Here is a 14,359-nt window from a genome sequence, read left to right as displayed (position 1 = left end):
TATCTCCTGCCTTGCTATTTGTTCCACACAACTCGGAACAAATGGCGCTCTATGATAGTGACCTTCGCGTTTTGGTTGCACGTAAATTTCTCTCCAACGTCAAGATAGCTATGTTATAACCATTGCTAAATCCCAACTCGATGTCATTTTAATGAATAAATACGTCAAATATTATATAGATCACAATAAGGTTACAAAATTCGACACCAAGCAAAAATAAGTTTACAAAACAATCCATATATAAAACACATTTTCATTTTAAATAGGGAAGAACATGACCTTGAACAAAAGCCTCTTCATTATTGACAAAAAAAAGTTCCCCTTGTATCTATATGATGTTATGAATGCCACTAACTCCACGACTCGTATCTCCGTTTGCTTCTAAATCTAAAAATCTATGTTTCGATCTTTCCTCCGTTAAACATTATATTTTCGTAGATCCGCATGTCAAACCTGTAAAATCACAGAAATCAGGTTGTCAGAAGAACAGCTTGTATTGCAATAAACGCGGACAAGGATAAGCTAGCGTACCCCTATGTCGATCATCAACGAATACATCCTATACTGCACGCAAGCTCCGTTGATCAGAATGCCCAAATCTTGAGGCAACAAAACCATATCCTCCCACAACTGCAACAAGTACACTAAGAACCATGGTAAAGAACTGGAAGTTTGCAAGCAACTCACCTCGGACCTCATTGTCGACAGAATGACATGAGATCATATCATCCTTGAGCTGACAACCATCTGGCATCATGGGGCCGTAGAGAGTGAACGCAGTCTGATAAAACCAGAGGCCTTGGAGAGTTATGGCAATACCGCTACATAAATCAATTGGAAAGCTGGTTGGTAAGAGGGCTCCAGCTACAGTTGATACTATGCAGAGCCCGATTAGGAGGACAAGGAGGATGTGGTAATACCCCTCGAGGCCTTTATGAGTTGTTGAGTGAAAGTAGAAAAGGAGATACTCTGCACAGAATGCTGTAGCAGCAATCAGAGCAAGAGCTCCTTCAGGCATCGGAAGAAATCTAATTGCATGACATTAAAGGAGAAAGAAAAACAATTAGCCATAGTACAAAGTCATCGCATAAGAGACTGAAAAACAGAAAAGAAAAACCAAGGGTATTGCATAGATGATGTGTTGGACGGTTAAAATTAACAATTAACAAACAGTTGCGTAAATAGGGGTTAATGTCTGATGGGTAGCACTGTGATATTTGAAGCATCCGTAACTATAAAAATAGTTTCAAAAGTAATTCTACAATGATCATATTATGCAAGACGACTTGAATCCTTTCATTATAAAAATAGTTTCAAAAGTAATTCTACAATGATCCCACAGAACAGGAGTCAATCTGCAGGCACAAGCAGGCTGCTGGAAACCATCATGGACTTGGGGCTCTACTGGAGCTTCTTCAGCTCTCCTCGATTAACATGAGCGAATAGAAAACTGGAATAAATGTATGAGAGTTGAGGATAACCCTATGTTAACAAGCCTAGTGGAATAATTAGTCTTGTTAGCTGTAGGTCAAGAGCTGTGGCAGCTTTTTCTGGGAAGGGATCAGGATAAAGGAAGGACATCTACTGGGGGTTCAACATTTTAGATGAGGAAGCTAAGTGGTGATGGGGAGAGGCTGTGTTGCTACAAGGTGGGTCCTGAAGATGGCATCAACATTGATGGAAGACCAGTAGGTCAGACGTCAGAGAGAGGGGACGGGAGACTGGAACCTAGATCAAAGAGGGAGCACCTCTCTCTTGTCAACTGAAATTCCAAAAAACATAAGTGCTATCATCAGACATCTGCCTCTTTATTGTAAACATTTTCACATCACTCTGAATTCCTGGGGAATGATTGCAAAACTTTTGCTGTCTGGTGACATTTATCTAAGTTTCATGAGTTAAAACTGATGCTTACACAATCATATACGAATTAAGCAATCGTATTAAGATAGTGTTTTTTCTTTTCTTTCCATTCTTATTTAGCTATCATAAATAGTGGATAAAAGTGTTGCAATATATCACAACAAATAATTATGAAATCCCTTATTCACTTCCCATGGAGTATCTAATTGCAAATTACTATCCCCACCTGATATGTACACAAGAACAGATAGTCATCATATAAGCAGCTGCCAGAGTCATCTAATTATGCAAGTACTATTATCTGAACGATTTTGATTGCTAGCATCCAAATTAAAATCTTTAAATTGCAAAGAAACAGAGGAAGCATGGATACAAATGCCTCATAGTCCAAGCTGAAAAAATGAATAAACTTTTAGATGTGCACTCATTTTGTTAATTTGTTTCCGGTGCTATAGAAACATCCACTTGAGCAGGTAAAAAAATGCAACACTCTTAATTGATCGGAGCAGCTACTTTATCTCATATATTTAAAATCTAAGAATCAGTGGCTTTATTGCTTTTTCTATCCTATCTTTTTCCGACGAATCAACAGGATTGTTACACAACATGATATAAAAACGAAGAAAATGGCAATCAATATAATCAAATGAGCATGACCATACCTTGTCTCCTGTGAGATCAGGGTGACAACCCCAAAGATAAAGAACATAAGAAGCATCCCCGAGTGCTCGAAATCATTCATGTGATGAGGGTTCAAGACTCCATCTACAAAGAACTTGAGATGGGTCGAATACAAAAGCTCGATACACATATCAATGAAAGCACCAACTGCTATAAGATAAAGCTCAAAATACTTAAGCCTCCCATCAACACCGGGAACTGGGTTCCATACATGTACCCGAAAGGACTTGGGGTTTGACACATATCTCACCAGCGAGCACCATACGTGCCACACCCCAACAACCAAAAACAAAGTCCCTGGCAGAATATGACCTTTGAAAGAACCCATCTTTCTTGGTTGAGGATATGTCTATATATGCACGGATCAATGTCCGCCTCTCTGAGATTTCCCTTTATTTTTTCGGTCAATATCTCCCTGAGATTTCAATCTTTTTCTTGTCCAACAAAACCAATAATTTCCTTTTCCAGGAAAAACACTTTGAAATTCTTTTCCTTTCCGCTGGCAGACTTTTGTGTTCTTGGACTGAGATTTTTGGTTTCTTCTGGAAGTATTTTGAAGGCGAAAGATTTGATCAATTTCCCGATTTCCAACTTTCCCACAAAGCAAATTGTTGAAAGTCGTCTTTCTTTAGTAAAGAAACAAGGAAAACAAGAAATAGCCTCACCAGCAGTCAAATTTCAACAGCTGACGATGAGAACACTTATTACGATTTGCAAGTACATAAAAACATAAAAAATAAATAAAAACAAGATCGAGGCAGTAAAAAAATTGAAATTTACACACAACCCAACATTTTATACACGAAAAACTGCATCACAATTCACAGTACTAGCTCAAAAAATGGTAATTGAATGGCGCGTAAAGGGAAATCATCACGATATTATTAATGAAAAAGACAAAAAGGAAGGGTAAAAAAAAAAACGAAATCGACGTACTTGGGAATACTGATAAGCGTATGATTCATTCATCAAAGGATTATGCTTTTTGCAAACCCAAAAGGCAAAAGGCAGAGAGAGAGTGAGCGACGGAGAGTAAAAATGTCTCCTGTAAATGTGGTGGGGATCCAAAAGAGAACGATGATGATGGGAACGGAATTGTTAATGCGATTAACTGTTTTCACGTGCCGACTCCTGGTGGGTCCATCTTTAGATCTACACCGTCCGGTCAAAGCCCTTTCTTTTATTTCAAAGTACTCTCTTGGATGCTTCGACGAATATTGATTTAAAATATCTGATCGTGTATTCAAATAGCTTCCCCATCCTTTGGGGAGAGAAACGAGGATGGGGAAGCTATCTTGGATTTTGCAATGATATATGATCTCTTCTTAGCCAACATCTTCTTTAAGAAGAGAGAAGAACATGTGATCACCTACAAGAGTGGGTCGTAAAAAACACAAATAGATTTTCTTCTAATGAGGAAAAAGAATCGTATAACTTGTAAGGATTGCAAAGTTATACCAGAAGAGAGCGTGGCTAATCAACATCGCTTGTTGGTGATGGATGTACATATCAAAAGAGTAAGAAAAAAGAAAAAGACTTGGAAGTGCCCAAGGACTAGACGGTGGAATCTAAAAGAAGAAAAACAAGCTATTTTCAAAGAGAAAGTAATCACCCAGTGTGTGTGGGATAGAGAGGGGGAAGCTAACCAAATGTGGGATTCCATGGCTAGTTGTATCCGAAAAGTAGCAAAAGAGGTATTAGGAGAGTCCAAGGGCTTTGCCCCACACCAAAAGGAATCTTGGTGGTGGAATGAGGAGGTACAAACAAAGGTGAAGGCTAAGAAGGAATGTTGTAAAGCCTTATACAAGGATATGACCAATGAAAATGGTGAAAGGTATAGAAAAGCGAAGCAAGAGGCGAAGAAAGCTGTGAGAGAAGCTAAGTTAGCGGCTTATGACGATATGTATAAGCGACTAGATACCAAAGAAGGAGAGTTGGATATCTATAAACTAGCTATAGCAAGGGAAAAGAAGACAAGGGACCTAAACCAAGTGAGGTGCATCAAGGATGAGGATGGAAATGTTCTTGCTACAGAGAACGCGGTTAAAGACAGATGGAAAGGTTATTTTCATAATCTTTTCAATGAAGGACATGAAAGAAGTGCTTCTTTAGGGGAGTTGAGTAACTCAGAAGAGTGTAGAAACTACTTTTTTTATCGTAGAATCCGAAAGGAAGAAATGGTTGTAGCTTTGAAGAAGATGAAGCATAGAAAAGCAGTAGGCCCAGACGATATACCAATCGAAGTGTGGAAAGTTTTGGGAGAGACAGGTATAACATGGCTCACTGACCTTTTCAATAGGATTTTGAAAACGAAGAAGATGCTAAATGAGTGGCGAACGAGCACTTTGGTGCCTATCTACAAGAATAAGGGCGATGTACAAAATTGCATGAACTATAGGGGTATTAAGCTAATGAGTCATACAATGAAGCTCTGGGAGAGAGTCATTGAGCATAGATTGAGGCAAGAGACACGGGTTTCGGACAACCAATTCGGGTTCATGCCAGGGCGCTCAACCATGGAGGCAATCTATCTCTTACGAAGACTGATGGAAAGATATAGAGATGGGAAAAAGGATTTACACATGGTCTTTATAGATTTGGAAAAAGCGTATGATAGGGTCCCAAGAGACATTCTTTGGAGGATTTTAGAGAAGAAAGGAGTACGAGTAGCATATATCCAAGCTATAAAGGATATGTATGAAGGAGCAAAGACTGCCGTAAGAACTCATGAAGGACAAACCGAAAGCTTTCCCATAACTGTAGGATTACATTAAGACTCATCCTTAAGTCCTTACCTTTTTGCTTTGGTAATGGATGAGTTAACAGGACATATTCAAGATGATATTCCTTGGTGTATGCTTTTCGCAGACGATATAGTGTTGATAGATGAAACTCAGGAAGGGGTAAATGCAAAGCTTAACCTTTGGAAAGAAGTGTTGGAATCTAAAGGTCTTCGCCTAAGCCGATCAAAGACATAATATATGGAGTGCAAGTTCAGTGCAAATGGAGGCCAAAACGAGTTAGGGGTGAGGATCGAAGATCAAGAAATACCAAAGAGCGATCGTTTTCGTTACCTAGGATCTATCTTGCAAAAGAACGGCGAATTAGATGGAGATCTCAACCATAGAATACAAGCTGGATGGATGAAGTGGAAGAGTGCATCCGGCGTGTTGTGTGACCGCCGTATGCCATTGAAGCTCAAGGGAAAATTCTATAGGACGGCAATAAGGCCGGCGATGTTGTATGGCACAGAATGTTGGGCGGTGAAGCATCAACACGTACATAAAATGGGTGTAGCGGAGATGAGGATGCTTCATTGGATGTGTGGGCACACGAGAAAGGATAAGATTAGGAATGAGGATATCCGGGGTAAAGTAGGAGTAGCCGAAATTGAAGGAAAGATGAGAGAAAATCGGTTACGGTGGTTTGGACATGTGCAAAGAAGGCCTACTGACGCTCCGATTAGAAGATGCGACTATGGGACATAGGTTCAGGGCCGAAGGGGTGGAGGAAGACCTAGGAAAACTTTGGAAGAGACCCTAAGAAAAGACTTAGAGTACTTGGACCTAACGGAGGACATGACACAGGACAGAACACAATGGCGTTCTAAGATTCATATAGCCGATCCCACTCAGTGACTTGGATTTTCCAAGTCTCCAACCGAGAAGTTTTCCTCACTCGGGAAATTAAGGGAACACTACCTCAACCTACATGCTCCACTCACAAAGCTTCAACATACAAGCTTCAACAAAAGAAAATTCAAAGAACTTAGCGAAGAAGGCTTCGGTGTATTTAACACAATACGTTGAAATGAAGGAAAGCTTATTTATTGATATCCCCGATAAGTTACAAATATGTACATATACTTGAGTCAAAATAAACAAACAAGAGGGAGCCTTCACAAAGGTTGCTTAGGAGAAGTCTCAGCAGTCGGTAGAGCCCCAGAAAGAGAAGGCACCGGAGGGGGATCATTCGGAGCCTCAGTACTGGACAAAACCCTAGAAGGAGGAGGCATCAGAGGTTGATCATTTGGAGCTTCATTACGCGGTACAGCCCCAGAAGACGAAGGCAATAAATGCCTTTGGAACAAACCCACAAATCTATGATGATTAAGTAAAACTTGACCATCAGATTCCTTCATCTGGTCAAGCTTCCTCTTCATGTTTGTAGCATAGTCATGTGTGAGCCGGTGCAACTGTTTATTCTCATGCTTGAGCCCTCTAATCTCCTGTTTGAGACTCATCACTTCAGCCGCCAATGATTCAACTTGGCGGGTTCGAGCAAATAGGCGTTGGGCCATATTAGACACAGAACCTGCACACTGAACACTAAGAGCCAGAGAATCCTTAACAGCCAACTCGTCAGACCGTTTGGAAAGTAGTCTGTTATCTTTGGGAGTGAGAAGGTTCCTGGCCACTACCGCAGCGGTCATATCATTCTTCATCACGAAATCCCCAACGGTAAGAGGACTAGTAGGGGAGACGAAGGATGGGCGCCATATGTTGTCTGGAGAAGGCGGGGCTGCCTCTTTAACAAGGTTCAAGTCAAAACGACGGTCGGAGGGGCCAGACATTTTCAAAGGTGTTGAAGAGAGAAGAGGTCGGACAAATCAAGATCTTAGAAGTGCAAGAATGGAGCTTCTACTGGTGGATATTCAAGTGTGCTTTGGAACTTAATGTCAGCCCCTATAAAAATCTGCACTCGACGAAGCTTCAGAAATCGAAGAGGCGCCTGCTCAGAAATCGAAGAGGCGTTTGCTTTCTCAAAAGCTGGGCTGCTCAAAGACCACGAAGGCCGATCTCAGAAATCGAAAAGGCTTGCTTTCTCAAAAGCTGGGCTGCTCAGAGACCACGAGGGCTGATCTCAGAAATCGAAGAGGCACCTACTTTTCCAGCCTTGTCAGCACCTGTCACACGCACACTCAGCTTTGCGGAAATTATGGGCATTCTGTCGAAGATTTCTGGCGAAGTAGAAAGCACATGAATCGTACTGTTCAATCACCCACTTCCCACACGCAACAGTAGCTCATGGGTACCACATATAACTTTGCCAAAGTTCTCTGACAAAGTTGAGACACGTGAAGCTTGCAGCTCCCACTACATCGCTCTGACCAAGAAGGATAAAAGAATAGCAAAGAAACAACACTAACAAAGTTTAGACACATAAATTTTGAAGGTCTAACTACCATATTATTACCCACAAGGGTAAAGGAACAGTACCACTGCTGGATAATTGGAAAGTCCCGGTGTGTCAACCTCTGTACTTCGTGGCAAGGTAGACTAGCAAACATGCCCAACCTTTACTCACATTCGAGAAAACACTCCCAACAAGATTGCTTGCTCCAAAATCGAAGAGGCACCGTCCTCCGAATCTCGAGAGCCAGACTCCCAACATGATTACTATCTCAAAAATCGAAATGAGGGTAAATGAACAGTACCACTGCTGGATAATTGGAAAGTCCCTATGTGTCAACCTCTGTGCTTCGTGGCAAGGTAGACTAGCAAACATGCCCAACCTTTACTCACATTCGAGAAAACACTCCCAACAAGATTGATTGCTCCAAAATCGAAGAGGCACCGCCCTCTGAATCTCGAGAGCCAGACTCCTAACATGATTACTTTCTCAAAAATCGAAGAGAGGGTAAAGGAACAGTACCACTGCTGGATAATTGGAAAGTCCCTGTGTGTCAACCTCTGTGCTTCGTGGCAAGGTAGACTAGCAAACATGCCCAACCTTTACTCACATTCGAGAAAACACTCCCAACAAGATTGCTTGCTCCAAAATCGAAGAGGCACCGCCCTCCGAATCTCGAGAGCCAGACTTCCAACATGATTACTTTCTCAAAAATCGAAGACACCGCTCTCCGAATCTCGAGAGCCAGACCCCCAGCAGGATTGCTTTCTCAAAAATCAAAGAGGCATCGTTCTCCGAATCTCGAGAGCGAGATCCCCGACAGGATTGCTTGTTCGAAAACCGAAGAGGCACCACTTTCCCAACTTCAAGAGCTGGATCTCCTTGGATAAAGCTTGTCTGTAATCTTCACACGCAACATCAGCTTTCCAGATACCACAGACCACTTTTTCAAAGTGCTCTGACAGAGTTAAAACTTGTGAAGCTGGCAGCTCCCACTACCGTGCTATGACCAAGCAGGGTAAAGGAATAGCATTATTACTTGATGTTAGGGAGACTTCTATATATGTCGACCTCCATCCCCAACGGACAGGCAGACCTGCAAAACTGCTCAACCCTTCCTCTTATCTGAGAGGGCACTCCCAACGAAGCCTTTCGAAATATTCAGCTTTCTTTCCCCCCGATAATACCTCTGTAAACAAACTATACTAGAGCAAGAATATCTCATATCATCAGGGTTAAAAGCAAGAGTATCCCATATCATGCTTTTTCCCTGTCTTTTCTTTTGGCCTTGTTCTTACCTGCAAGATAAGGAGAAAGAGAGCAATAAGTCAGCACTTGGAATCAAGCTTCCAGCCAGGAACTGACTGCCTAGAACCCCTTACCTGATTACTTACCTGGCATTGCTCTCGAGTACTTATCTTCAACATCTTATGCTTCCAGGGAAGATACCGCATTTGTCTGAGGAACAGATAGGGCAAGTGAGAAGGATACAAGGAAGCATGTGGAGACAAGCGTAACAGCACACGTGCCGATACATCCACTACTCTGTCAAAAGCAAAAGTATCTCATATCAGCAGGGTCTAATGTACTCTAGATTTGATGGACTTGTTTTGACCCTCAAATTCTTCAGTCGACCTTATACTCTGGAGGAAACCAGAAAACCCTCCAGCCCAGTTCAAGAATAAGCCTGTGGAAAGTTACTTCTTCAAAAGCAAAAGTATCCCATATCATCTATTCTCATTTTTCTTCTCTTTATCCTTCATGCTGCCTGCAAGATAGGGAGAATGTGAACAATCAGCCGGAGCTCTGATTGCTTACCTTGTTTGTCACCTCTTTCAGCAGATCCCCTAGCTCGGCGACTTGGGGGACTCCTACTACATGGTTTGTATCGCACTTGACCAAGCCTGAAACTACAAGTAATCTTCAAGTGACATTGATACATTACCTTATGCATCTCCACCAGTTACAGGTACCACCCCTGGATGGAGGAAGAGTACTTCCAGAGAAGATGCCTCATCTACCTATGAGACAGATAAGGAAAGTCAAGACGATACCACACTCTGGTACTTAGAAGTTTCGTGGTTACGAGATCATTCTCCCACAATATTTCCTAATGTCATTTGTACTAAATCATTCACTTGTACTCACTAAAGGAGAGCTTGAACCTATGTACTTGTGTAAACCCTTCACAATTAATGAGAACTCCTCTATTCCGTGGACGTAGCCAATCTGGGTGAACCACGTACATCTTGTGTTTGCTTTCCTATCTCTATCCATTTATATACTTATCCACACTAATGACCGGAGCAATCTAGCGAAGATCACAAAAAGTGACCGTTTTCGCTACCTAGGATCTATCTTGCAAGAGAACGGAGAATTAGATGGAGATCTCAACCATAGAATACAAGATGGATGGATGAAGTGTAAGAGTGCATCCGGCGTGTTGTGTGACCGTCGTAGGCCACTGAAGCTCAAAGGAAAATTTTATAGGACGGCAATAAGGCCAGCGATGTTGTATGGCACAGAATGTTGGGCGGTGAAGCATCAACACGTACACAAAATGGGTGTAGCGGAGATGAGGATGCTTCGTGGGATGTATGGGCACACGAGAAAGGATAAGATTGGGAATGAGGATATCCGAGGTAAAGTAGGAGTAGCCAAAATTGAAGGAAATATGAGAGAAAATCGGTTCCGGTGGTTTGGACATGTGCAAAGAAGGCCTACTGACGCTCCGGTTCGAAAATGTGACTACGGGACAGAGGTTCAGGGCCGAAGGGGTAGAGGAAGACCTAGGAAAACTTTGGAAGAGACCCTAAGAAAAGACTGGAGTACTTGGATCTAACGGAGGACATGACACAAAACCGAGCGCAATGGCGTTCTAGGATTCATATAGCCGACCCCACTTAGTGGGAAAAGGCTTTGTTGTTGTTGTTGTTGTTGTTGTATTTTTTATTTTTTATGAATTTAGGAGTATTCAATATAGATTTAAGTGATTCTCTGAAATTTAAAAGTGTATTCAATCAGAATTTTAAGATAATTAATTAAAATTATTGGAAATCCGGGTGTATTCAATTAGGATTTTAAATTAGTTTATAACATTCCGGGTGTATTCACTTAGGGGTGGGCGCGGTGCGGTTTCGAGTGAAACCACAACCGAAACTGAAATTTTTTGTGGTGCGGTTTTGAAGCCAAAACGGAAATGAAACCAAACCGTTTGGTTTGGTTTTGTGCGGTTTCAAAAGGTTTCGGTTCGGTTTTTGAGAAAAAAATGTACAATTTAAAATATACACCTATTTACGCATAAGACGGTCTTATTTTCCTCATATATTAACTACCCAAGTTATTCATAGAGTAATCCAAATAAAACTTCTAGAACTTACATCTTCAATGACCAATCTCACTCCAGTTTCAACAATATAAACTAAATCAGGATTTTGAGCAGCAATAAGCTTTCTCATACCATCAGCTTAGGGTAGAAATAGGACCCGTAACGTTCCAACAAGCAAACTGGACTATGAAAAGGGAGATGGGACTTGGACTTGACCAACGAATAACATTTTGGATGTCCTTACAAACTGCAATTCTAGAAAACACAAATGATATCATCAGATATCTTTTGAGAAAGACAGATGACGATGAGTTTTGAGAGAGAGAGAGAGAGATGTATGGACTCGAATAGTGGTGCAAAATTGGACATGACTAGTGTAGTTGAACTAATTAAAACATAACATTCAATATGGTGCAGTTTCGATTTTAGTTTTGGTGCGGTTTTGAAAACCCAAAACCAAAACCAAAACCAAACCGTTTTCTTTGTAAAGGTTCGGTTTCAAAACCGCAAAACCAAACCGTTCGGTGCATTCCGATTCGATTTGTGTTTTGGTTTCGGTTTTCTATTCCAAGTGCCCACCCCTATATTCACTTAGAAGTTGATTTTAAAGAATTTGAAAAAGTTGAGGAATTCGAGGAAATTTAAGAGATTTCATAGTGTAATTTAAGTATACACAAATCTCACATCTCCCAGATTTCAAGGGAACATTTATTTAATTAAAACACAGATACAATGGTTAAAATTTGTTATGTTTCAAGAGGTGAAAAGTATTACAAAGAGTTTACTTTTACTTTTTTTTTATTTTTTTACGGATAGTATTCGACAACTCTTAAATTCTTAAACAATTTACACGTTTGAAGTAAGCAAATTACATTTGAAAAAGTATAAAACCACATACATGAATAATTGTGATTGTGACCTAAAAAAGCAAATTTATCTGTCGTCATATTAGCTTCTTGATAATATGATTAAGGATATAATTGAGTATTTGTTGGGAAGTGTAAAAAATTTATAAAGTAGTAGCGAATATCCATGGAATCTGAATTTCTTTCATATTGCAGCAATCCAAACGTTTGAATGGTAAAACTTACCCAATGTCAATGTAAAGCATATCATAGAAGGCTAGAGAGAGAAGAGGAAGTCGTGAGTTTAAAGAGAGAGCTTAGAGGAGAACTGTAAATTCTAATATATTTCCTTGGTAATCAAGTCATTACTATTACTCACTTATATAACAACTCTCTAACAAACTAACTATAACTCATTTCCTAATCAATTGATACCTGTCATAATATGGTGCATGCATTTGTATACTCTAACATCCCCATCAAAGTTGTGGTTGGAAGATCCAAGCATGAGGCTATGACAGTATGAATTGAAAAGATGAGCACTAAGGCCTTTTGTAAGAATGTATGCAACCAAACTGTTCACTAGAAGACACAAATTGAACCAGGAGATTTTTGTTAGCAACTATTTCTCTAACAAATTGCAAATCAATCTCAATGTGTTTAGTCTTCTAATGTTGTACAAGATTAAATGGACAAATGTTATAGCTAATAGATTGTCACAGAACAAAACATGAAGATTAGGCATTTGTAAGAAATTGAGTAGTTGTTGAAGAAGCTAAGTAGTTGTTGAATACCATATGATGCAATACCTTCTAGGTATTTGAGTATTCTTTTCACAGCAGGAAAATGGGAAGCCATTGGTTCATTCATGAATGGGTAAACTTGATGCACAAAGAAAGCAATATTGGATCTTGTGAACACCAGGTATTGTAATGCATTAACCACACTTTTATATAACTTAGGATTATTGTAAGGCTGCCCACCATCTTTGAGAAGTCTATTGTTAGGTAGACAAGGAGTAACACACTGTTTGGACTCTGTCATCTCAGCTTTCTGTAGAAGATCCTTAATATACTTTTCTTGAGATAAGAACAATCTTGTTGCAAACTTGATCATTTGTATCCCCAAAAAATATTGCAGAGGACCAAGGTCCTTGATGTCAAACTCTTTGGTTAAGTTTGTGGTCCATTAGATTCTCATGAGGGTAGGTCAACAAATATATCTTCATTATCTTCCCATGTAAGTTGCCAAGCTCTCTGTGACGAAGTGGGAGTTCAAAAACTTTTCAGAGGTAGGAATCGATCCCTTAAACATCATTTGAAGAGCGTGAAGTTGAAGTTAGAGGTTTAAAAAGTCGAGGATAACCTTGGATTCTTGCAGGATGTAAAAAAGAACTTGAAATGGTGTTTATAGGCGACCTTTAGACAACAGGCTTCCGAATTCGAAATGGTGTGCCTCGATTCAGGTTTAAACTCAATTGTTTAATCTCGATAACAAAAGAGATTTTTGGTTTTCATGGAAATGGTTGCATATTAAATATGCATTATAATGTAAAGTTAGGCATCGCATATGCGCGAATCGAAAAAATCTTTGACTACAAAACATAATGTTAAATTTGAAATAAGTGCATACAACATATTCTACACTGGACACTCAGAGTTCTTAAAAGCCATTCAAAAATAGACATGGTATGGTCCTAAGGTAATTACACCTTGCGTAAGGGAACATCTTTAGAGACAGTAGATAGGGGCAATTTTAGGACCATGATTTTTGGGCCTCCGCCACCTGGTGCTTAGGATGGCTAGAGTGAATGACTCTTCAAGCTTTCTAATAATATCATTAAGGAGTATGAAAAGGAGATTAAAAAGCTTCCTGGGAGGCAGATGTGGCTGATGCTTAGCTCACTAGGCATATCCATGAAAAATGTAAAATGGGTTGGCCAGAATGGTAAATTAAAAGGTGCATCTGCTGCCTTATAATTGAATTGCTACCCAGCTTGGCCAGAGTTGTATCGATCTATGGGTTTGTTTGCATACATGGATTCTATCCTCTTCATAATCCTCTACTAGAAAAAAACACTTGTGGTTTGCAAATGCTCCGCGATGGCACCTGAGAAGGTCACAATTCATTAAAATGTCTATTGGAGACGAAGTCAGGAGAAATTGTGGAACCATGATTGTTAGGCCCTTGCCATGTGGTGTTTGGGATAGTCAGAATGATTGATACACATTATGTTTTCATATAGAGAGGTGCATATTTAGTCTCAAACATTAAAGAAGTGTTTAGATACTTAATGGGGATTGATTCCCTAGAACGTGATCAACTCAAGTACTTGTGTGAAATTTTAGAATGTCAAGCAAACGACTCTTTAGTTGAAATTGTGCAAAGTAATCTTTTGACCTGAGACATTACAATTGTTTCATGGATAAGTCCTGTTTGGGTTATTATTTGAACATTGGGCTTAAATGAAGGATAGCCCAAGGATGCCAATTAAAAGGGGACTTGCCCG

General features: G+C 40.1%; 1 protein-coding gene across 1 annotated transcript; it reads right to left on the bottom strand.

The window, feature by feature from the left end:
* Nucleotides 1–146: 146 nt before the first annotated feature.
* On the bottom strand, nt 147–3,635 carry LOC126626050 (uncharacterized). Its single transcript, XM_050295232.1, has 4 exons — nt 3,481–3,635; nt 2,526–3,229; nt 532–1,028; nt 147–453 (listed from the first exon to the last, which is right to left on the bottom strand). Exons 2-3 carry the CDS (start codon nt 2,870–2,872, stop codon nt 560–562), a joined length of 816 nt encoding a protein of 271 aa, XP_050151189.1. The 5' UTR covers nt 2,873–3,229; nt 3,481–3,635; the 3' UTR covers nt 147–453; nt 532–559.
* Nucleotides 3,636–14,359: the final 10,724 nt, after the last annotated feature.

This window comes from Malus sylvestris, chromosome 6 (genome assembly GCF_916048215.2).
Source record: "Malus sylvestris chromosome 6, drMalSylv7.2, whole genome shotgun sequence".
Classification (NCBI taxonomy): Eukaryota; Viridiplantae; Streptophyta; class Magnoliopsida; order Rosales; family Rosaceae; genus Malus; species Malus sylvestris.
The sequence above is the reverse complement of the archived record's forward strand: the minus strand, read 5'-3'. Positions and strand labels throughout refer to the sequence as shown.